General features: G+C 43.4%; 1 protein-coding gene and 1 long non-coding RNA gene across 2 annotated transcripts in view; one reads left to right on the top strand and one right to left on the bottom strand.

Annotated features, from left to right (window-relative positions):
- Nucleotides 1-1,562: 1,562 nt before the first annotated feature.
- Nucleotides 1,563-11,811, bottom strand: LOC307212218 (sphingolipid delta(4)-desaturase DES1-like). Its single transcript, XM_079969335.1, has 3 exons — nt 11,628-11,811; nt 3,624-4,366; nt 1,563-2,709 (listed from the first exon to the last, which is right to left on the bottom strand). Exons 1-3 carry the CDS (start codon nt 11,707-11,709, stop codon nt 2,563-2,565), a joined length of 972 nt encoding a protein of 323 aa, XP_079825461.1. The 5' UTR covers nt 11,710-11,811; the 3' UTR covers nt 1,563-2,562.
- Nucleotides 11,812-11,956: 145 nt separating this feature from the next.
- The window catches only part of LOC307212246, a 26,341-nt gene continuing 13,532 nt past the window's right edge, over nt 11,957-24,765 (top strand). Inside the window, exon 1 of the long non-coding RNA XR_013836882.1 lies at nt 11,957-12,624. This is a non-coding gene — a long non-coding RNA (uncharacterized lncRNA). The remainder of the gene's footprint in view (nt 12,625-24,765) is intronic.

The raw sequence follows: 24,765 nt of genomic DNA, 5'->3' as shown, positions 1-24,765 counted from the left end.
TTTTGATACCAGGAAAGGTCCTAGAACAGATAATTAAGCAATTGGTCTGTGGGCACTTAGAAAAGGATGCTGTGGTTACTAAGAGCCAGCATGTGTTTCTCTAAAACAAGTCACATGTGCAGATTGTATCCAGGCATGCTGTTGAAATTCAATTTCTGCTTGAAATACATCACGAGCTCCAACTTCCTCTTTAATCCAGACGACTTTCAACTGCTGCTGCAGATGAGGAACGGCCAGTTGCAACTGCAGCTTGTAGTACAATCTGGAAGGTACAGCATTATGTTTCTCTGGTAGGCTACAAGAGTAGGCACTTGATGAAGTTGATAGTTGGGAAAACAAGTCCCATTAGATCAGTGGGTTGACATCTGTTAACTGCTTTAGATTTCCATTGTACATTATGACTGAAACAACTGCTCCACAATTGACTCCTGGGAAGCAGTGTAGTTCTCACATTAACAGCAGAAGAGGTAGTAACCTAGTTTAGACTACACCTCTTTAGACTCCAGATGAGGATTCATATTATTCCAACAAAAGCAAGAGTAACCTTCTGGCCTGGATCTCTCTCTGCCATTCTAGTTTTCTATGTGTAGGAATCTGGGGACTGGGGGAGCAGCGAGGAGCTCGTTTGCATTCTGAAGCACAAATGAGCCACAGGTTTACTGGCTTGCTTCCTTTTTCTGGGAAATGTGCCAAACTAAAGAGAAATAGTGACAACTAAAGGGAAAATAGCTGTTTACTCTGTGGGGATAATTTTGAAGAAGCTTGCATGTTTGCTTTAAAAAATTGCACGTTCCTAACCTTGCAGGTTTTACAAGTATGACTAAAACAAAGGGAGGCTAGGTAATCTTGGGTGAAAGAGCTGAAGCAAGACTCAAACCAAGCCCCCGCAAAATCTGTACTTTAATCCACCAGTGTAATGGTTCTAGGGGTTGCTCGTGCGTAAACTGGCGCCACACCTGGCTGGGTTGCCTGAGTGAACCTTTTCCGTCCAGACAGCCACTCGCCCGTGGCTGTCTCAATCGCTGGCAGAATCCATCAGTGGGCGTTTCTTGAACTCCTTCCAGCAAAGAAGCTCTTTGACGCCTAGTCTCCGCCTACTCTCCCTGCGCGGAAGCCTTCTGCACAAGGAGGGTGTGGGCAGCGGAGGACCCGTGCTCTCCCCGCTGGTCTCCTGCGAGGAGTCATGGGACCGCCTCGCCGATTCCCCCATCTGCCCCCCTTCTCCACTGGTGCTATGCTGATTTCCTTCCTCAGAAGATGGGCTGCTTCTCCCCATCCCGGGACGCTCTCCGGAATCCCTCTGGAGCCCTTTCTCTCCGATGGCAGTTCCCTGACAACCAGTAATGAATGACCTTGACAATGAAAAGATCCTCACTGCAGTGCACCAAATTTATTGCTGCATGCAAGGATCTGTAGGTGTAAGGCATTAATTAAGTTGCATAAATGTGCTGCCTATATCATTGACATAGCTTTAAAAACATTGCATAATCACGAGAAAATCCTCTGCTTCCCAGAGATAAGAAAGCAGATAGAATTTGCTTTCCTCAAGAACATTCCACACATTTGTTAAACTTCACTAATATCATCTTTATTCAAGTGCCCAAGAGTTTGTTTGTTTTTTAAAAAACAGCTTTCATATACTCCTTTGAAGGAGGTACTTGCATTCTCACAGTCAATGTTTTATACCTTTTATAAACTTGCTACCTGCTGTCAACAACCGACACTCCAGCTCTTGCCCAGCTAAGAGAGCACAAGATGGTTACCGGGACACACGTAGGCTCTACTATTCTGTTTCTAAACTTCATGAGATCTAGTCTGTTTGCAAAGAAGCATCAGTTTGAAGGCAGGGCATAGCTCTTTTGTACAGATGCAGAAAAGAGGGAATGCAGAGCTATGCTCAGGGAAATGGGCTTGCTGCAGGAAATGATAATTTAGCTTAATGAAATGTAGGGCATAGGCAGTCAAAAGTTGGCATTCATATCCCTATTTTGAAGTTACATGAACACTAGCATGATTTAATGGATATAAACTTTATAACAGCAACTGTAAATCCATCAGTTAGGTGAGCACTTGGATTGGCCAAGACATACCTCAATTTAGAAGGAGTTGCAGCCAGCCATTTTTTCCAGCATCTACACTAACTAAAACAATTCTGCAATTTAATTTGGAAATTAATGTTTTGTCAGCAAAACATTGAAGAGCCAAAGTTTTGGCAGCAAGTACAAAATAACCAAGATACACCACTGGTACATTAATGGCCTGAAGAACAATCCAATGTTCGAGTGAGTAGCAACTGAAACACATTATGTAACAGTAATACTAGCATTGTGCATACAGCAAGTTATATTTTAAACTTTAATTATACAAAATAAAGCAAATAGCTTGGAATGTTCTATTTCCAGCAATATTTTAATTCAGAGATCTTGTTCTAGATTGTAATCCGTATATATTCATAGTCCAGACTAGGTTAAGATACAAAGCAAATACATCCTGATCAAACGAAACCTTTGTACCAGCTTCCATGAGTCTATGTCCTTGGATGCGGCAGAGGAATTTTTTTTTTCACTCCAATTTCACTTCACCTTTTAAATGCCTTTTCATGCGTGAATAAGGGCTGATAGTGTCATCCATCACAAAATCATAAAGCACTTTTGCCCAGGAGTTATACTGTGGCAGATGATCATAGTATTCAGGGGCCATTTTCTTCAGCTGCAATTAAAAAAACCCAGTGTTATTCAGAAAAAAGTTTTGTCAGCTGGACATTAAATAGCCAGTTTTGGAAGCAGTAACCCCACCTCATTTTAACATACCAAGCACATGGGTCTACCCACAGAACTACGCTGCCTGATCCCTTATATCCTTGCTTGACCTCTGCAATCTTTGGAGAAGTCGCTGTTGGAGGTCCCTTGTAGCTCAGATGTACAACTAGTAACTACTCGAAGCCACGATTTCAGCATGATGGGTGCAAAGCTGTGGAACTCCATGCCAACTGAGATTAGACAGGTAGTCTTTCCTGCTGAACTGACAGCCCACAACTAAGACTTCCTTGTTCCTTCACACATTTACTGTAGTATTAGGTTTTATGATACCTTGTACAGTGGTGCCTCGCAAGACGAAAAGAATCCGTTCCGCGATTCTCTTCGTCTAGCGGTTTTTTCGTCTTGCGAAGCAAGCCCATTGACGGCTTAGCGGATTAGCGCTATTAGCGGTTTAGTGGCTTTTCGGCTTAGAAAAAGGGGGGGAAAGGGGGGGGGGAAACCCGCAGGAACTCGCAAGACATTTTCGTCTTGCAAAGCAAGCCCATAGGAAATTCATTTTGCGAAGCACCTCCAAAACGGAAAACTCTTTCGTCTAGCGAGTGTTCTGTCTTGCGAGGCATTCGTCTTGCGGGGCACCACTGTATTGTGTTTAGCCTATTGCTATGATTCTAAATACTGGTCTGAAAATATGCTTTGGATCAAGATAAACCACTTTAATCAACATTTACAGCCTTAATATATTTGCCAACCTACATCAGCAAATCACCACACTGTGGTGGAATACCAGCAATCCATTCATTTAAAACGGAGTAGCTTAACTCCAGGAAAGTAACTAGTTGTAAATGCACACTATAATGTACTCACCAGTGGAAGGTTTTTCCCAGGAACATTAGGGAAGTCATGGTGTTCATTATGGTAGCCAACGTTGAATGTAAGTTTATTAAGTGGACCGTAGTAGGAATATGTTTCATGTCCCTTTAAAAACATGTAATGTTCGGCTATGAAGTGTCCTGAAATAGGGTGTAAGCCTAACCCAAGCAGAGCTGCTGTTATCAGGTAGACAAGTGATTTTACTCCAAAGACATAGTATACCATAACATCGAAGAGAAATTGAATTGACAAATTCATTATTTCAAGTCGAGAGATTGGTTTGGGATTAATAAAAAGAGGCCGAATAGCATAGAATAAGGGCTGGAGAATAATCCAAAAGAATTTTCGAAAACGGGTACAGAAAAACCATCCTTCAATGGGAAGAGGAATGTCCACATCAACTCCTTCACCGCCAAGATAACGATGGTGATCCATGTGATATCTCTTGAAGGATACAGAGTATGGGACGCCAAGTGCGAGATTGGCAAACATTCCAAGCCATCGATTCCACAGAGGTTTACAGTTGCCAAAGGCACTGTTGTGGGCAATCTCATGAATAGCCAGAGTCATGGAATGATCAAGACAACTGCCAAACACATATGACCAAAATATAACCCATTTCCACTCCAAATCTTTAACTAGGTAAAGGGCAACTAGCTGTGCAAGCACCATCAGTGTAGCTATCCAGATCAAGTTGTAGTCTGGTTTCATCAAAGTTTTTATTTCTGGATGTTTACCTGTTAGGGGAAAAAGAGAACGTTTCAATAACTGCTGTCAATAGACAAATACTCTTTAAAGATCATACCACAATAGAGTCTTATAATTGGATTCTATACATGTTAAAGTTTGAATACATACAGGGTGCTTTAGTACAACTCTGCAGTCTACTGTAAAAACCACATGAAGTACAGGCACAACAATAGCATCACTGCCATAATGGTTCAGGCCTAGTTTGGGGATGGAATCAGCCTTAGCTGCCCTGACAGAGGAGATGGACAGGGGAGTGCAACCCTGTTGATCTCTCAGTGGCTTTTGATACAATCGACCATGTTATACTCTTGGATCTTCTTCATGAGCTGGGGCACAATTTCACATTGGCTCCACTCATTACAGAGCAGGATTCAGAGAATGGCATTAGGGGATTATATGTGTGTCCACCACAAGCAGTTGTGTCACAGTACAGTATTTTGTCCCCAATACTATTTAGTATCTACATGAAGTTATTGGGAGTGGACTTTATGAGTACGTTGAAGACATCAGTTGCTGTGGCAGGAGTCAGGTCAACAACTCCCACTAGCATAGGAAGGCTTTTCTCTCCTCCCTCCAAACTGGGGAGGGGGATTCAGGAGAGCCCACAGAACAGCACACAGGGGGAGGAGTAGGGAGATTGTTTCATCATGCAAGCAAAAAGGAGGCTTACACTAACAAGAGCAATCCCCTCAGCACCAACTTAAATTCCACACTCTAGGTGGCACTCAAACTAAGTTTCCTGAATAGTAGACCCATTGAAGTTGATGGACCTAGCTTAGTTGTGTTCATTAATTTTGATAGGTCCACTGTGGGTAAAATGTAGTTGAAGCCACCCTCTGTGTCTAACAGAGGATCTTCAGTGATACAAGCAACCCAGAGGCTCTCTATTCTGCACAAGAAAAAAATATTGATTCTGTAGAAGACGAATTCACATAGTAGAACTGGATGGTTCAAAGTGGCTTTTATGGCAGCCCTCAGCAACATTTTACTCTCTTCCTCCCCCCCTCCCCACTTTCCCAAAACAAGGTAAGCAAGGTGCAGGGCTTTGGGAAGGAGACATAAGGGCTCTTGCAGGGTCCTTGAGCCCTCCTGTCCCACCTCCTTCCCAAAGCCTAGTTAGCACTTTGTAAGCTTTTGGAAAGAGGTGGGAGGGCTCTAGGACCCCGCCAGAGCCTTGTGCCTCCTTCCCAAAGCCCAGTGCCTCCCTTAGCCAGCTTTGGGAACGCAGTGTGAGGACATCCCTGCACAGGACAAGGCAGTGTGCGGCCCACTGGTTCCATGTCAAAGTACTCCTACTTGGTATAAAAAATTGGACTGCCCTGCTACTAAAATAAGCTGGTTTATCTTTGCATACACAGTTACATAATAGGTTTGTACACCAGGAGTCTGATCTTTTTTCGAGACAAAGGAAATAGAAAGAGACATGTGTACTTGTGAATGGCATTTTTAGTGTATAATTTGATCGCTGTCTCCTACTGATGCTTCTCAGGAACCAAAAGGGCTAGAAGCATGCTGTTTAACTAATAACGCTCAGGGCCACCGCACTCTCCTAGCTTCTCGCTTGCTAACCAAGAGTATCAAACACCTTAGCATGTGAATGAAACCTCTACAATCAACCTAAAACCTGAGCTTCCAAATACATCGACAGGGTCTCCCACACTTTTCCTCCCTCAAGAAACTGAGATGGTTGAGCAACTTCACTCACTTGGCTAAGTCCAGCTACAGAATGCCAGTGGCAAAAGTAAAGTGACCCCTCTTGCAACCTGTTGGCAGACCATTTTAAATTGTACCTGCAAACTAGACTACAGAGCACTTTGAATTTGGCCTGGAAACTCACTGATAATCATTGCAACTGACACAATATTTGGATAACACCTCCAGATTTTTGGCCCCTGCCAAGAACCAGGCAATCACATTCTGTACTAGTTCAAAGTTTCTAGACTTTCTTCAAAGGCGCATTACAGTAGCCCAGTCTTAATGAGACAAGGGCATGGAGAACTAATATGAGTACTGACTTTCATCTTGTCTGGATCAAGCTACAGCTTGTTCTTTCTCATCCATTCTTCGACAGCCTCCAAGCACCAGCTTAAAAATACCTCGGCATGGCTGGGGTGAGCAGATAGAGTCAAGAGTCAGCTGCATACTGATCAGCACAGGATGTAAACACGGTGCCAAATAGTGTCAAATTCATGATCGCCTCTGCTTCAATTATCTTGGTTGAAGCTACTGGCACTGAACAGAATATGGTGTCTGGAATCACCCACCCATTATCCAGTTTCTCTCCTTTGCTCTTCCAGAGCAGTCCTGGGGTTCACAAATGAATAACAACCTAGTACCCAGTGTGTGTACCAGTCCATTGAACGCCTCCAAAAGGGATGTGCCATGGAGGTTGTTGCTCAAATCCCACAAATTGAAAGCACCTTGTGCACTATGGATGTTAGCACACCACTATAAAGTGAAAGAACACAACAGGGCAATTAAACAAGGCATCTTAAACACATACAAATACTCCAATATTTTCAAGGTGCATTTTTATATATGAGAAAGGGGTGGCTGGGATCAGAAGTTTAGTAATTTTCCGTTCTGTTTCTTTGTACTCATCACCTGTTTCATAAGCCTATTGTTGCACATGTTGTTAATATTAAGGTTAAAATCAGAACAAGGAAAACACATAAGAACTACTGCTCATGTTCTACCATGTATTCATCTGTCTGTTGAGAAGCTGCCTGAAACTGGTAGTAGAACACTTTCCCAATACAGTGGTGCCCCGCAAGACGAATGCCTCGCAAGACGAAAAACCCGCTAGACGAAAGGGTTTTCCGTTTTTCGAGGCGCTTCGCAAGACGAATTTCCCTATGGGCTTGCTTCGCAAGACGAAAACGTCTTGCGATTTCCCCCCCCCCTTTCTAAGCCGCTAAGAGCCGCTTAGCCGCTAACAGCGCTAATCCGCTAAGCAGGTTGCTTCGCAAGACGAAAAAACCGCAAGACAAAGAGACTCGCGGAACGGATTGTTTTCGTCTTGCAAGGCACCACTGTAACTGGATATTTGCTTGTTTAGTTGCTTAATTTTTTCTGCTTAACTTGCTCTGTCAGTAATTCCTCATATCTGCATATGTTTCAGAATCACCAGATGGAGAATTGTTACACGATAGGAGGATTATCTTAACTGCGATAGAAGATGGGAGCCCAGAATGATTATCTCCATTCAATCTTTGTAACGAAGAGCATGGTCTGAACTCTTTGGGCAAAATACTGCTGAGTGGGCAGCGTCATGGCCAACAGCAAAATCAAGTTGCATATAAGGCAGTAGGGCTTTGTGCTGCATGAGCCCAAGGCACCTAGAACAAAACCTAAGACTGTCCTTCCATCTGTCTCACTTCTGAGCAGGGCAGCTTAGTTACTCTCATGCATATCCTTCAAATAATCAATTCCCCCTTGCACTGGAGGGACACTGTGCTTCAAAAACACTCAAATAAATATAAGCACAACTGTTTTTGCCACTTCTATTAGACAGAGAGGAGTAAACTGCACAAGGCGCTCCCAAGCTGCACTATGGGAACATGGCATAGGGCCATCTCTGCTCCAACAAACAAATGGGACAAGTACAGTGGTACCTTGGTTCACAAATGGCTTAGTTGTCGAAGAAATCAGCTCCCAAATGCCGCAAACCCCGAAGTGTTCCGGTTTGTGAACTTTTTTCGGAAGCCAAACATCCAACGCAGCTTCTGCTTGAGTGCAGGAAGCTCCTGCAGCCAACTGGAAGCCACGCCTTGCTTTTCGAATAGTTTCGGGAGTCGAACAGACTCCTGGAAAGGATTAAGTTTGAGAACCAAGGTATCACTGTACTGGAAAAGGAAACAAGTTGGGCAACTGTAGGATACTGAACCTTTTAGACAGCTTGTATGGGTTTATCAGATTTGCATTATATACCATGAATACGATCAACTGTATATGATTAATTCCACTCTTCAAGCCACTGAAGCAAGAAGGAATCTTACTTGGATCTTTCCCGTCAATTGCTATGCACTGTGAAGCAGATAGAATGTTTGGCTGCTTAGCTACATCAGTTTGATGTCTACGTAAACACATCAGCTGAGAAAAGAGAGGGTTTGGTGTTTGCTTCACAATATTAACTAGAAATCCACTGTTACTTTCTTATAATGCATTAATATTTAACCCAAGCTAGTTTTTCATAGCACAGTGATGAAGTGGACAATGCAACTGTCTTTTGTAGTAGCCAGCGCTTTTTTCTAAAAAAAAAATGTTTGGGGGATACTCTCATTTCCCTATTCATATTGAAATACTGCCCCTCAATGAGGCCAAACTTCACAAAATGTTTAGGGGTATGTGTACCCCCAGAAAAAAAAGCACTGGTAGCAGCTTCTGTTTAGCAAGGAATCTCAGCTACACCAATTCTAATAATATTTAAGATAAATTAAGAATGCCATTCTAAACTCACTTACCTGTGAGTACAGTCCAATGAACAGAATGAGACTAGCTTCTGAGCACTTATGTGTAAAACTGGGCTGCATGTTAGATGGCAACCACCCTCCAAGATCAAAGGAATATGAGGCAAAAGCAATAATGCACATTTCCCCTTCTAATTCAACGTTCTAACCCAGGCATAGGCAAACTCAGCCCTCCAGATGTTTTGGGACTACAATGCCCATCATTCCTGACCACTGGTCCTGTTAGCTAGGGATCATGGGAGTTGTAGTCCCAAAACAGCTGGAGGGCCAAGTTTGCCTATGCCTGTTCTAAGAAAAGATGTCTGTCATGGTATTACATACATCTATCTAATTTTTCCCCTAAAGGGCTGTAATGCTGTTTGATGAAGAGGTAACAGAAAATGAAAACTGAAAGGTGGAAAAACCTGTCAAAGCTTTACAAGTTAGTCAATTTGCTTACTGCCTTGACCATAGGTTGCACATACCAACAAGAGAAATAAAGCAAACAAAATTCTGTTCATAGTCATATTTATTTTCAAAAAGTGTCAAATATCTCAGGCATCAGGAATCAAAATAAGCTCTCCTTTAAGCAGTCAATGACATTGTTCATCACAAAAAGGTGTCTTGTAATCCAATGTATATCTGCTCTGAAGGAGTAGGCACTCCCAAGGCTGAGTGCCTTAGACTGCAATCCTATGCAATTGCACATTACCTGGGGGAAAGCTGCACTGATGAATATGCAATTTACTTCCAAGTAAATACACAAAGGATTGTACTGCTGTGGAGAAAAAGCCATACTCTTGCAGAGAAACCTACAGAGACAGCATTCACAGGCACATACATGTGGATCCATTAAAATTAAAAATTAACATTGGACACTGGTGTAGACTATATCAAAACATGAACCTGATCTCAAAAAGCATCAATTTAGAGGTTTTTTTCCCCAATAATGCTTTAAGATTTTTTATATAGAGAAAGTCTGACAATAGTAAAGCTTTCATTCCACATCTAGGAACTAGTTTAGGGAGAATATAAGCCTTAGATTATTAAACATCTGCTTTACGATACTGAAATCTGCTTTACGATACTAAATCCAGCTACAGAATGCCAGTGGCAAAAGTAAAGTGACCCCTCTTGCAACCTGTTGGCAGACCATTTTAAATTGTACCTGCAAACTAGACTACAGTGGTGCCCCGCAAGACGAATGCCTCGCAAGACGAAAAACCCGCTAGACGAAAGGGTTTTCCGTTTTTCAAGGCGCTTCGCAAGACGAATTTCCCTATGGGCTTGCTTCGCAAGACGAAAACGTCTTGCGAGTCTTTTCCCTCCCTCCCCTTTTTCTAAGCCGCTAAGAGCCGCTAATAGCGCTAATCCGCTAATAGGGATGCTTCGCAAGATGAAAAAACCGCTAGACGAAGAGACTCGCGGAACGGATTATTTTCGTCTTGCGAGGCACCACTGTACAGCCATCCATTCCTTCATAGAGAGACAGCCTAATGAAAAGCTAGTAGCTGACCAAGGAATTAAACCCACACTCTATTATACAGTAAAAGCAGACGTTGTCCTTTCCAAGCCCTTCAGCGCGGGCGTATATTTTAGTCATTTTGTCCAGGATACACTTTGAGCACATCACTGAGGGCAGCACTAACAGCAGGGTATGAAAAACAACTTCTCCCTTTCTTTTATCTTCTCTCACAACCCACAGAATGTTTGGACATTCCAAGTTACTACCACATTTGCCATGGCGATATCTAGGTCTAGTAGGCCTACCCAGTCCTACACATCAAAAGTCCACCTTAGAATGTTCCCTGGAAACAGGAAACAGGAAACAGATGAGAGCTCCAAAAGTAAGAATCAAAGATGGGGAGCCGGGGAGTGTCCTCCGCCGGTAGGAAATTTGAAAACCACCATCATCAGCATTTATTCCGATTTATATACAGTGGTACCTCGGGTTAAGTACTTAATTCATTCCGGAGGTCCGTTCTTAACCTGAAACTGTTCTTAACCTGAAGCACCACTTTAGCTAATGGGGCCTCCTGCTGCTGCCACTGCGCCACTGCTACATGATTTCTGTTCCCATCCTGAAGCAAAGTTCTTAAGCCGAGGTACTATTTCTGGGTTAGCAGAGTCTGTAACCTGAAGCATCTGTAACCCAAAGTACCACTGTACCTCTTTTTATCTAAAGATCCCATCAGACTTCATGTTGGCAAAAGCACCGCACCCTGCGAAAACCATTTCAAAGCCTGTTTGGCTGCCACCAAGCACCAGCTGGGCATGGCGAAGTCCTCAGTTAACCAAGGTCGCTTTGAACCACCTCCCCGAATATTATGCGCAGGCAGATTTCGAAACTGAAAAGAGAAAAAGCGGCGTGTGGGGGGACAAGGGAAAGGAAAGCAGCAACGTGCTCGTAGCGGGTGGCCGGCCCCAGGCCTTCGGATGTGACGCAGTGCGTCTCTCCAGATGTTGGCAGCTCGCTCCCCTCCAACCCTGGGAACTCCTCTCCCCATCAGCCAAGACCCAAAGGAGGGAGCGCCGTCGGCCGGGTGGGGAACTCCGCCGAGAAAGCGAAAGTCGGGGCTTCCTCCGCCGAAGACAAGAGGCGTCGGTGCGGGGCGCCAAGGGCGGAGGCCGGGAGCAAGACCGGGAGGCGTCTGCCTGCCACGGCCGGCCTCCTCGGGAGCCAAGGAACGGGCAGGAGGAGGACCCGAGCGCCTTCGCCCAAAAAAGGCATCGCAGCGAAAAAGGGGAGAGAGAGGAAGACGAGACCAAAAGGGGAGCGGCGGCGAAAGTGCGCACTTACTTAGGATCTCCTTGCGCCGGTCCGCGTGCGGCTGGTCCGTATAAACCCACTCGAAATCCTCCCGAGCCACGGTGTTCCCCATGGCTCTTCCGCGGACCCAGCCCCGTCGCCTCTCCTCGGCCTGCTACGTCCGACCCCTCCAGACGCCTCTGCCAGCAATCCGCTGCTCGGCCGCGGCTGCTGCTTCTCATCTAGAAGAGGAGGAGGAGGAGGAGGAGGAGGAGCTCCCGCCCCTCCCGCCGGTACCAGGTCCCCCCTTAGCACAAGCTCATTGGCTGCCATGAGCGGCGACGTCACGGAATCAGATTAGCAGCCGCGTCTGGAGGAGGAGGCGGGGTGCGGGCGGGGGGGGCAGGTAGAATTGAGGTTTTCGAATAAGGGCTTTGCTCTCCCTCTTTGCGCGCGTTTCTCTCTCCCCGCTCAAACGCCGTGGCGGCTTCCTTCAAGGGAAGCACCACGCTAGCCTTGATTATAACACGACGCTGTGAACTGCCGCTGACATTTATTGTAATTTATACTTGCGTCACGATAATAGTACGTTATTAACTTGGTGAAGTGAAGTAGGGCTGAGGGAGCAAGTGACGCGGGGGAGGAAGGCTGTCGTTTCAGTCACGAAAGTCGGTTAGTTCCCAGAAGGTTGGGAGCGAGAGACAAGAGGAGGCCCGGCTGAGTTTCAGAAGACAGCCGGCCGCGTCTGCTCTGTCCTCTTTCCTGCCTCCGTTGCCAAACTTCTTTCACCACCAGAAAACAACTCCGCACTTTTGAGAACTGCTCCTCAACATTTCTCTCGGTCTCTTCAATGGCGCCCCCTAAAGGTTTCGCGCTGCTAAGCCACAGGTTCAGCTTGGGACCTTCTCTTGCCCTATATGGCTTCGAAAGTCAGCCCCGAAGGAAAACTCCCTCGGGGAAGGACTTCTTGTCTCGCAGCTGCAGGATCAGAAGCCGCTGCTGGGTGCAGTTAATCTCTATCTCAATTCTGGGCATGCCTCCCTTACAAGTAAGTGTGCATCATTTTTCAGTATTTAGGGGTTCAAATCGCCAAGAAACTTAACGAACTTGTTGTTTTTTATCTTGTTTTTTTATCTCGTGAAATACCCCTGGGATCTGCAGATGAAGAGCAGTATACAAATTTAATTATACACACACACACACACACACACACACACACGGTAAGTAATTTTTGATTATGTAGCCCGATGTGAAAGGCAGAACCTGGGTATCATGGATAGGCTGATTGATGGCCATCAAAATGAGAGTATTACCAAAACTTCTGTTTTTATTTCAGGTATTAGCTGTATGGATAATAGAAGGGTAGTTACAGATGTGGCAGGCTCAAATCCATGCATGTATTTTTGGCACTAAAATTCTGCAAATTTAGAAGACGTACAGGCTTCCTGGAGAGGGAGGATGTGGGGTACCTCATTTAGAGCAGTGTTTTGCAGCCAATAAAATTAAGTACATTATCCCCTTTTATTGAATCCAATACCAGAAACAGTGGGTGAATCCATACTAGAAACAATGGGTCCGAGCATGGGCGTAGGCAAGGTAGGACAGGGAGGGGCCTAAATCGATAAAAAAAAAAAAATACATAGCTGAGGTTCTGCCCCCCTAACAAAAATCCTGGCCACACCCATGGGTCTGAGATTTTAGAACATGTGCCAATTAAGGTTCATCCCTTTTGGAAACAGACTCCACTCCATTCATAACCCTTTTACTAAGACTATTTCATGGCTAGAAGTCCAGTAGAAGTATTAAGGCCAGATCAGTCTCCCCTACTGCCCCTAGCATGCCATGCTTTGTTCTTAGGAAGATTTCCTGTACAGGATGTTAAAGCCTGACACTCAAAAGGCATTTATTGCTTACAGGACTTTTCTGTCAAACAGAATAATGACTATGGAAGATTTGAGAAACCAGTTAGAACCTATAACAGGGGTCAGCAACCTTTTTCAGCCCTGGGCCAGTCCACTGTCCCTCAGACGATGTGGTGGGTCGGACTATATTTTGAAAAGAAAAAAAAGGAACAAATTCCTATGCCCCACAAATAATCCAGAGATGCATTTTAAATAAAAGGACACATTCTACTCATGTAAAAACATGCTGATTTCCAGACCATCCGCGGGCCGGATTTAGAAGGCGATTAGCCCATGGGCCTTAGGTTGCCTACCCCTGACCTATAACGTGCACTTGGATACTGCAGGCTCAACTTTAATATTTTATTTTATCCCCAGCGCTCTTAGAGGCTGCTGTACATCAACTTACAGCATTTGAAAAGGAGTGGTAAGAGGATTGGTTTCTAACATTTATAGGTGGCTCTTTAAATCTGATAAGGAGTAAAATGATTTGCTACATATACTGTGGGGGAAAGAGCTAGTTAGACAAATAGAAATAAATGACTGGAATGCTTTGTGGTTAAAGCCACCGTATAAAACAACATCTGCTACTACTAGCTAGCTGTAGGTAAAATACTGCATAATTTGTACTCCACACCAAGGAAGGTAGAGGTAAATGGACCCCTGACAGTTAAGTCCAGTCGTGAATGACTCTGCGGTTGCACCGCTCCTCTCGCTTAACAGGCCAAGGGGGCCAGTGCTTGTCCACTTCCACAGACAGTTTTTCCGGGTCATGTGGCCAGCATGACTAAGCCACTTCTGGTGAAGCCAGAGCAGCGTACGGAAACACTGTTTACCTTCCCGCTGGAGCGGTACCGAACAACAGGAGCTTACCCCGCCGCAGGACTTCGAACCGCCGGCCTTCCATTCGGCAAGTCCAAGCAGCACAGTGGTTTAAACCACAGCACCACTCGCGTCCCATTAGATAAACCCTAATGCTTATCCTATATGTTGGAGAGGTTGTGGTATGGTTGGTACATACTTCCATATGTGATGGATTGTCCCCTTGTACAAGTGTTTTGGGAGTTGGTATGCCAAGAGATTTGTGTGATTACTGGTCAATGGATACATCCATCTCCAGCATTCATGATGTTCAATATGTTTGTGGATAGAAATTTAGATCGTAATCATAAAGAATTGTTGAGTCGTTTACTCTCGACTGCAGAAGCAGTTGTAGCTCAGAACTGGAAGACACATCGCAATGTAAATATTGACCAGTGGTGCAGCCTGTTATGTTAACTTATCTTTCACATCTGTTTTGTTTTGCTTTATCTTTAATTTGTATTTTCAAAAGCTTTGTCTCACTTGTAAATGTCTAAAAGAAAAATAAAGGCATATCTCACATGAACACTCCCATCCTACACATATTTTCTTGGAAGTTCTATTGAGTCTGTTGAAATTTTAAATTCTCTTCTGTACTCCAGTTTTATCTATCCCTGACAGACAGAAGTAAGCCCGCTGAAAATTGCTTAGAGAAATAGGCAATAATTAAGAAAAAGCAGTGTAATTATTTTAAGTAATACAGGGTTCCAGCAATGGAGGGGGGGCAGAGGAATGGAAGGAGCTACTTGTCTAGGGATGCATTTGCCCTCCTTCACACGCACACAATTTTTCTACAGGAACTTTTCAAGGTACAGGAACCTTGAACATGCTTGCATCTGGTTACATAAGCAGGGCTGGCCAAAACAACTGAGGCCCCCAATCAGCTCTACCACACAATCTGAAAGTTTCACTTCAGCAGTCTTGGTGTCATTACAACGGGCCATGCATAGCCTCATGCATTGCATGCTGCTTCTTTAGTGCGCCTAAAAACATTGCTACTCCAAGCCACTGTTTGGTTTTTTTGTACAGTCAAACCAGTCCTTCTAGGCACAGAGCAATTAACTTGGACTACCTGTTCAAAATGTTAAACGTGGCATGTACCTGTGTTTTGATGGAATTCTGAGACAGCATTCATTGTGCTGTAATCTTCTAGAATGAGGGAGAAACAGTACTGTTTATAAAAGGCTGGTTGTGTGCCTTTCTCGAAGTCGCTTCACACAGACAGAGATGACATCCGTAAAGAAAACCAAAAGCACATTGAACGTGCTATGTCACATGTAACAAGCACATGTGTCCACTTACTTACCAGTGCACACAATTGAACACTTGTGTGTTCTTCACACCTGATGAAGTATATGGAGATTTCCTAGAAGAATGTGGTATCTGCATAGAACAGACTTGCACATCCAGGATGAAACACAGGCCCTGTATATTTGGGGCTCAAAAACCTATTTCGGCTGCATGCCTCGGATAGCAAAACTTGAGGCATTGGCTTGGGCACATCAGAAGCTGAGCAGGTCTGGAATCATTGCAAGTGATGTGCTGTTCATTTCCCCTGAAATAAATATGCCACACAATCCATCTCTGCTAATGTAAAGCTGTACACATAGGAATCACACCAAACATATAAGGGCTTAACCATTTATAGAAGTCCCCCCTTCTCTCCCCCTTCCTCTTGTCTCCCCCAATTTTATACTGTATACAGTAGTAAAATCTCACATTGAATATAACTTATCTGCAGAAAGAACTTTATGATCTGAAAATGGAGACAATGTATGTACTTTTTCACCCAAGAAAACCTTTAAAAAACAATTTGGGGAAAAAGGGGGGTAAAAAAGTCCTGCTTACTTCAGTTTGGCTCAAATAAACCTATCTTTTTCTAGTTTGTGCCAGAATCCTATTAAAAAAATTAAGAGCCCTTGCTTAAAATAAGGGGCACTTAATAAGTAACTGCTGCATGATATATTGCCCCCACCTCTTATTTCACTTCATCCAATCAAAGTATGGCCTGGAAGAAATCTTACCAGTCCTAAGTAAACAAACTGAGCAAATAACAGTGACAGCTATGCAGGTAGAAAGCAAAGAGGCATGATGACTATCCGCTGCAGAAGCTTTGAGAGGTTGCTGAACAAAGCCTTCAGGGACATGATAGCCCTATCTCACTCACAGGTTGATTGCTCCTTGGTTATCACAAAAAATGTGGGCCTCAGGGAAGGGCTGGAGGAAATGATCCATTAAAAGAGACCTATTCCATGGGGGACACACACGGATATCCACTTGTATATTGTAGGGAGTGGAGGAAGGGCTCCTAGTACCGTGTGAGTCAATTGATCATGGGAGACATAGATATGTGAAATTTGTGCAGACCACATGGCAACTTGCCTGCCTGGTGCAAAGACAGCAGATGGCACATGCCAGCCTCATTTGCTTATGACATGAAGCCAAACTATGGCTTAGCACAAATGAACAAACATGGACTTCCAGAAGGAAGCTCACAGCTACTTTGCTTCTCTTTCTGTCCTCCTGCTGCTACACTGCTGTAAACAAAGCCATGGTTTGGCTTAGTGTTATGTCCAAACACAAGATCATGGTTTAACTTCCCCAGGTAAAGCATGAACAACAAGTCATGAACAAACCTTGGCTACAGCTCATGGCTTGTCTGGAACAAAATAAACCATGTGCCCTGGGTTCAGATGCAACACTAGGCAAACTATGGCTAAGCTCACAGCAGCCATGTAAGACTAACACTTGTAAACAATAAAAAATAATAACAGAATATGTAACCTAGAACATGCAAGTTACATTGCAAATGATGAGGGATAGCCATGTATTTCAGATACACAGTCCATTGGAAAGCAAACACAGCTTAGGCAAATACATAAAAATGTGCAACCTTGAAAAAAATATTACCCAGAAACAAAAGATTTGCAAAAAAAAACCCTTCCAACCCTATTTTTGTTGGGGTTTATTCTTAAAATTCCTTTTCCTGTATTCTTTCTCTGCATTTGTTATTCTCTTAATAAGTGAAAATAAGATTACTGTTAACATATTTGTTAATTCAGAGAAGCTACAGTTTCAGAACTATACTTTCTTTGAAGAAAATTAATTCTAACAGAGCAGATAGGAAAATTCATAAATTATTTTTTCCAATGAATCTAGGAGGTAGACAACTAAAATATGTATTTCTTCTCTGCTGCAGACTATCTATATTCTGCACCTTCTCTATTTAACAATCTGCAAAAGAAAAAGTCAGCGCTACAAAACCATTCTTTCCGATTTCCTGTTATTTGAGTTTTCAGGAAATCACTCGTTAAAATAGGCACTGTACTAATGTATTTTTTATTCTAGCAGAACTGATTACTCTGGATATTATATAGCAGTATTTTTAGGGACCAAGTATCACTGTGATGAATAGAATACAGTACACTTTACTCCAAATATTTAGGAATATTTTGCAGTGAATGCATGCTTCACCCTGTTAAATGTACACCTATGGAATAGTATCTTTAATAATTGTGTTGATTATTTGCTATGTGACAGCTCTGGAGAATTCCTTTGTGAAAATATTTAACAGCTTATATACCACCGTCCAGAACTCTAGTTCTCTTAGAGGTCAGTTTTCCCCAGCAGTGTATGTTTCAGTGGTGCACTGTTCCATCCACCTGGTCATTGAATTAGGGATAAGGAAGGGTTGGAAATGAAGTTTAGTACTGGAATTTATCTTAGTGATTAATGCATAGGTGAATAGATATGTACCATTTTAAATATAGTTTGGTTTTGCAATGGTTTTAAAAGTGTGTATGTAGGTACATTCAATTTTGAAATGATTTTCTTCTTTCCATACTGCATTAATTACGTTCCACAAGTGGCATGTCCCAGACACTGCTCTTAGGATCAATTGTAGGAACATAGGAAGGTGCCTTATACAGAATCAGACCACTCATCCACCTAACTCAGTATTGTCTTCAGCCTTTCAGACATGAGTTTCTCTCAGCCCTACCTAGAGATGGTGCGAATTGAACTTGAGGGCTTCTGCATACAGAGCATATGCTCTACCACTGAGTTGAGAACCTTCCCCCCCCCCCCAAAAAAAAGTTTAAAAGCCCAGTGATGTTTGAGGTTCAGTAGGTTTTCTGCTAGAGGCTGACCCTGGATACTCATCTGTAAGGCCCTCAGCTACTCAACTGAGCCCAAACTTCCCTCAAAATACTTGCTGCCGCCACCTATTGACATATAGAGAGCAGTGGGTCTCTCTCTGTAGCCCTACTCACAAACAGGTATTTTCTTAAGAAATGTTAAATCCAGATTAAGTAGGGTAAAGGTAAAGGACCCCTGGATGGTTAATTCCAGTCAAAGGCAACTATGGGTTGCGATGCTCATCTCACTTTCAGGCCGAAGGAGTCGGTGTTTGTCCACAGACAGCTTTTCGGGTCCTGTGGCCAGCATGACTAAACCACTTCTGGCGCAATGGAACACCATGACGGAAACCAGAACACACAGAAAGGCCATTTACCTTCCTGCCGCAGTGGTACCTGTTTATCTACTTGCACTGGCGTGCTTTCAAACTGCTAGGTTGGCAGGAGCTGGGACAGAGCAATGGGAGCTCACCCTGTCGTGGGAATTCAAACTACCGACCTTCTGATCGGCAAGCCCAAGAAGCTCAGTGGTTTAGATCACAGTGCTACCCACAAACTTCTTCCCTACAGGGTTCTTAGCTTCCTGACCTAACCAGACTGATTATCCTAATCCTTCTTAATGGACTTTAACTATGTGTCACACTTGTTGTTTTTCCCTTCAGCCTTTCGCTGGTTCCCACATCAACCCTCCATTCAAGTTTCTAATTTCTCTGCCTATATCTCATTTTAACTCCACCCAACATTCCATCCGACTCCCCTGCTGTACATCTCTATTCCATTCACTCTTCTGTTGCAATGAGGCGCTAAGATTTTGCTAAGATCTGTTCCTAAATCTTGTCTTCTTTTCCTTACTGTCACACAATATTCTTTAAAAAAACAACCTTATAAACTGCCCTGGAATCAATTCTATGGAAGAGGCCGGAGCATGCCTAGGTACTTAAAAATACTCAAGCACATATTTGCTTGAAGTTTGGATGTTCTAATTTACATGCCTCTGGGAAACTAATATAGTGGCCTATGAACAAATTAATATTTTTCTTCATTCGTTTTCAAAGGGGAAAGAGGGAGTAGAAAACCCAGGGCTCAGCCACATGTACCACTCCTTCACAATGTTCCTGGGAACAGGAGTGGTGCAAAATATTGTGCCGGCTTCATTGGATAGCTTTAGCATACTCAGGAATTGAGTGTTTTGTGTCACTTTTGTAGGAATTGCATACTTTTTTGCGCATTCTGCAATCTCAGTTTTTTGGAGTTTCCACCACCCCACTCCAATATTTCCATTCTTTCTGCCACCTGCTTACTCCACCCTCCCCAACTGTATTCTATGTTTTTAGCTGTTCTTATTTTTATCTGTAATCTGCCTGTCATGGGAAAAAGTGGAGTATTAACAACAACAACAACAACAACAACAACAACAACAACAACAACAACAACAACATGATATATGGAGAAACAATGGCCTCAGACTTTCCTATAGAAGGGTCAACCATGCTTGAGAATGGTATGTGTTCTAAATAAAACAGGTCAGGTCTAAACTTAAATCTCTTAACTTTGCAGTGTTTATTGCCTGCTGCCAATTTTTAACTACTATTCAAATAGTTGGAACAAGTCTGATTATATCATTGGATTATCTTGTTTCAAACACATCACATGGTGGTGGGGGGTGGGAGAGAGCTTTGGATCCATCCCTTCAAGATTTGCCTCATGAGTAAGGCTGAACCTTTCGATCCCCTGAAGGGGATGTGAGGAAACAGAAAAACACAAAACAGTAATCCCTAGACATTTCTTGCACCAGAAACGGTAATCTGAGAAAGACCTAATGGTCAAATAGGAACAATCACTTTCTTTGCTGCTTTCTTTATAAGCAGAGGGAGGAAATGAGAAATAATACATACTGTGGAATTATGTTGCTGGCATACATGTTAGATCATTATATTTTTTGTTGGCATCCGTCTGTCTCAGGGGACAATGGAGTGTGCCTCCAGGGGTGAAGTCAAACCACTGCATTAGCAGCACCAAAGTCACCTCCCAGGGGCGCAAGCCTAGGAAGTGTGTATGAAGGTCCTGGGCTGCCCAGATGACCAGACCACCCATTCAGCCTCACTAATGTGGACCAAAGGAAAGCAGAGCAATACATATGGCACCAGCTTGGCTTTAGGAGTTGCCAAAAGAAGGTGTACAAGGCGCCACTCAACCATTTTAGGGACTCCATTCCGGATCTGTGAAGGATTTACTCCTTAACCTTTTCTTCTTCCTAAAATATCCCATAAGGCAGCAAATGTTTAGGATCAGTTTTGCTTTTCCTAGATGGACTACCTTCCCAGGTTGACGAAGCCCGTCTGCCCTTCACTCCCCTCTACAACGGGTGCAGAAACCACCTTCTTGACTGTTGGACCCGCTATTGGTCTTGTCTGCTCAATCCTCTGGAGCCTGTCTTCACATGCAGGGGAAGTCCCTAACACACCTAACCCAGGTGAGAGCTGAGTGCAGGGTGGGGACCAAAGGTGAACAAACTACCCCAGAAGGAGCATGGCATGTCCCCCACCAGAGATACTACCCCTCCCCTAACACACCATACACTCCATTATAATAGAAATGAGATTTAATCATCTAGGAATGGCTAAAGGATTTAATCATCTAGGAATGGCTAAAGGAAATGTACTGGCTTGCTGGCAAATAACTTGCCACACAAGGAAGTGAGGCAACCTATGGAACAACATCTACTAGGTAAAAAAATTGAGCTAGGTAAAAATTCTGCCCAAAATCAAACCTGACTGTAACTTAAAACCTATCTCCTTGTATTTGCCCCAAGTATATCTGTTCCTATTAACACACCAAATTAAAGCAAAACAGTTAGCATATTGATTAGTATCCCTGCCTATTCACAGCCAATTCAAAAAGCACTTATCTGTGCTAGTTAAATGACATGACTTCCAATGGACTAGATATGTCTGTCAGTTGCAGCAAAAGCATCATTATCTTATGGCATATGCCATGAAATAGCATCTGATGTATTGAGCTCTAGTCCACAAAAGTTTTAAAGCCTTGCTGTAGCTGTTTTTTGAGTTAAACTCTGCATTTTTAAGAGTTACCACCCTGTCAGGTAACCAACACTGCTGATCTCAAGAGGTTTCTGTATGTCCTAAATTGTAGGAAAAACGAACTTGCCTAAAGAGGCCTGAATGTTTACACTAAGTAGATGGGCATATATGGCGTATATGGTCATCTAGATGAAAAGTCCTTTATCTAAAAATTCCAGAGGCTACAGACAGATAAAAAGAACAAACAGTCTTGTAGCACCTTGAAGGCTAAGGCAGCAATTCTATGCACGCTAATTAGTGAGAAGTTCCCATTGAGCTCAGTGGAACTTGCTTCTGAGTAAATTTGCATGTGCCTCCAGGGGTGAAGTCAAACCACTGCATTAGCAGCACCAAAGTCACCTCCCAGGGGCGCAAGCCTAGGAAGTGTGTATGAAGGTCCTGGGCTGCCCAGATGACCAGACCACCCATTCAGCCTCATTAATGTGGACCAAAGGAAAGCAGAGCAATACATATGGCACCAGCTTGGCTTTAGGAGTTGCCAAAAGAAGGTGTACAAGGCGCCACTCATCTTAGTCAATTAACATCTTAGTCAATTAACTGGAACTTTTCCAAAGCAATCTTAAGCATGTTTACTCAGAGATCAAGCTCTCAAAGTTTAGTGAAGCATGTTTAACATTCCAGCCTTCATCACTTAAATCTGCACACATTTCAATGCAAGTAGAACAATAGTTCTCAAGATGAAAGCATGCTTTGTTTTTCCATTATTGGTGCATCTGTCACAGCAGATACCACCTTAGCAGAAGCATTCCCACTGTATGAAAGAGAAGCAGAAATATTTATCCTTAGATGATGCCTGCCTACCATATGAAAGCTAAAAATAAGTTTACAGTATCTTTTTTTTACTGAAATTACTGAAAATCAGAATTTTATTGAGGAAGCTCATATATTGGTCTACACCAGGGGTCTGCAACCCTTAAGACAAAAAGAGCCACTTGGACTCATTTCCGAAGAAAAAAAAACTGGGAGCCGCAAAACCATTGCGACATTTAAAACAAATATATCTCCGGAGCCGCAATCTGACAGCAGGCGGGAAGGTGACGTCGGGACGGTGCGTGACTAACGCACGCACCGCCCCCATGCGACGTCACAGCCAGTACAGCGCCCGCCACAGTGGGGAGTGTCGGGGCGCACAATGCGCCTCCTCCCCTCGCTAGTATCCGCCCCGGAGCCACGGCAAAGGTGTAAAAGAGCCACATGTGGCTCCGGAGCCGCAGGTTGCCTACCCCTGGTCTACACCTATCAAAATATTTGGGAAAAGAGAGCTGGGTTGTCAAATTCAAACAGATGTTTGGAATTGGATTTGGCAGTATGACCACAACAGACAGTACAAAGTTGAAATAAATTTGGTTTCCCCCCTTGGCATCTAGTTTACAAGATTCTGTATATCTATGATGTAAATGGTGTGGGGGGTGTATTTAAAAAGCAAAAAAATGTATAAAACACATCCCTTCATATTTGTTCACCAGCCAGTGCATTGTTTTATGCCATGTTATCATTTTTTCTGCCTCCCTTCTCTTTCTATTGGTCTTTCATATGAACGTGTTAAGTTTTCTTCAGGCTGTGTATACACCATACATTTAAAGCTCCAAGAATCCTGGGAACTCACAAAGCTATAATTCCCAGCACAATTAACAAACTACAGCTCCCAGGATTCTTGGGGGGTGGGGAATATTTTTTAAATATATGGTTTGTATGCAGTCTCTCTCAGCCAGACTGATGTTGTCTTTTACAAGCAACCTATCTTTCCAAGGCAGCATTTCCTGCAAACAAGGACACGCACAAGGCGCGCCATACAGAATTACTACATGCAGATAACAGACAGCCAATTCTAGGTTTTAACTTTATGAATATTTTTGGCATGCATCAGTTTTATGAAAATATGCAAAATGTGAACTTCACATGCACATGTAATACCATGTATCTGTAGATACGGTTTTATTGCTTTCTAGAAATTATGTTATTCCTTTTAGAAATTGGATTTAGCGTTTTCTCCTGTTTTTATCTTGTATACCACTTTGATGACCTCTGGCTGTAACTTATGACACGTTTCTGAATAGCCATCCATACTGAACATATGCACTGCATATTCAGTCTTGATCTCTAGCATAAGAAGAGTTTGGATTTGATATCCCGCTTTATCACTACCCGAAGGAGTCTCAAAGCGGCTAACATTCTCCTTTCCCTTCCTCCCCCACAACAAACACTCTGTGAGGTGAGTGGGGCTGAGAGACTTCAGAGAGAAGTGTGACTGGCCCAAGGTCACCCAGCAGCTGTATGTGGAGAAGTGGGGAAGCGAACCTGGTTCACCAGATTACGAGACTACCGCTCTTAACCACTACACCACACTGGCTGGGGTGGGGTACACTTTTTCTGTAATCTGCCAGGGGCTGAATACCAGCAGTGACCAGGACATGTTTGGGGAAGCTTTTAATGTTTGATGTATTACAGTATTTTAATATTTTTTTGGAAGCTGCCCAGAGTGGCTGGGGAAGCCCAGCCAGATAGGCGAGGTATAAATAATAAATTATTTTTATTAGTATTTCTTTCTCTCTGCACACACGCATGCGCGCGCGCGCGCACACACACACACACACACACACACACACACACACACACACTTACCTCTTCCACCCTGTTCTTCAGATTGCCAGGAGAGGGACAGGCCACTCTTAACCAAGTCCTTTTCTTCCATCTCCTTCCATTGTCAGGTTTCCTCCCCCTCCTACCCTCCTCTTCTTTTGGGCTCCCTACACCAACATGAAATGTGACCAAGGGTTGTCCACATCTACTTTAGCATCACTAAGGACCTGCTCTTGGTAGAAAATCTTTTTAAAAGAATAGGGATTTCATTTGTCTGGGTTTGAAACTGAAGGAGGCCATGTTCCTCAGGAAAAGAAGGGAGAGTAACATGATACGGAAAACACATTTTGATTACCTGCTGCCGGTAATTTAGATTGTAATAACCAAAGTCTGTGATCTGAAGTGTTTACAATGTTATTACATATCCATATAGGCACTCCATATATTTATGATGCTAAAGAGGCCACTGCATATGCACTGAACTGCACTGCTCTCTCTAGTGCGGCCAGCATTTGCCATAGAAGTATGTCAAGAAATGGTGGTCAGTTTAAGACACCTCCCCCAGACTATTGCAGCAGGCTTGCTGAACTAAGTATATAATTCTGGTGGT

Source organism: Podarcis cretensis (assembly GCF_951804945.1).
Source record: "Podarcis cretensis genome assembly, chromosome: 3".
Lineage (NCBI taxonomy): Eukaryota > Metazoa > Chordata > Lepidosauria > Squamata > Lacertidae > Podarcis > Podarcis cretensis.
Note: the sequence above shows the minus strand (reverse complement) of the source record. Positions and strands in the feature narration are given on the sequence as shown.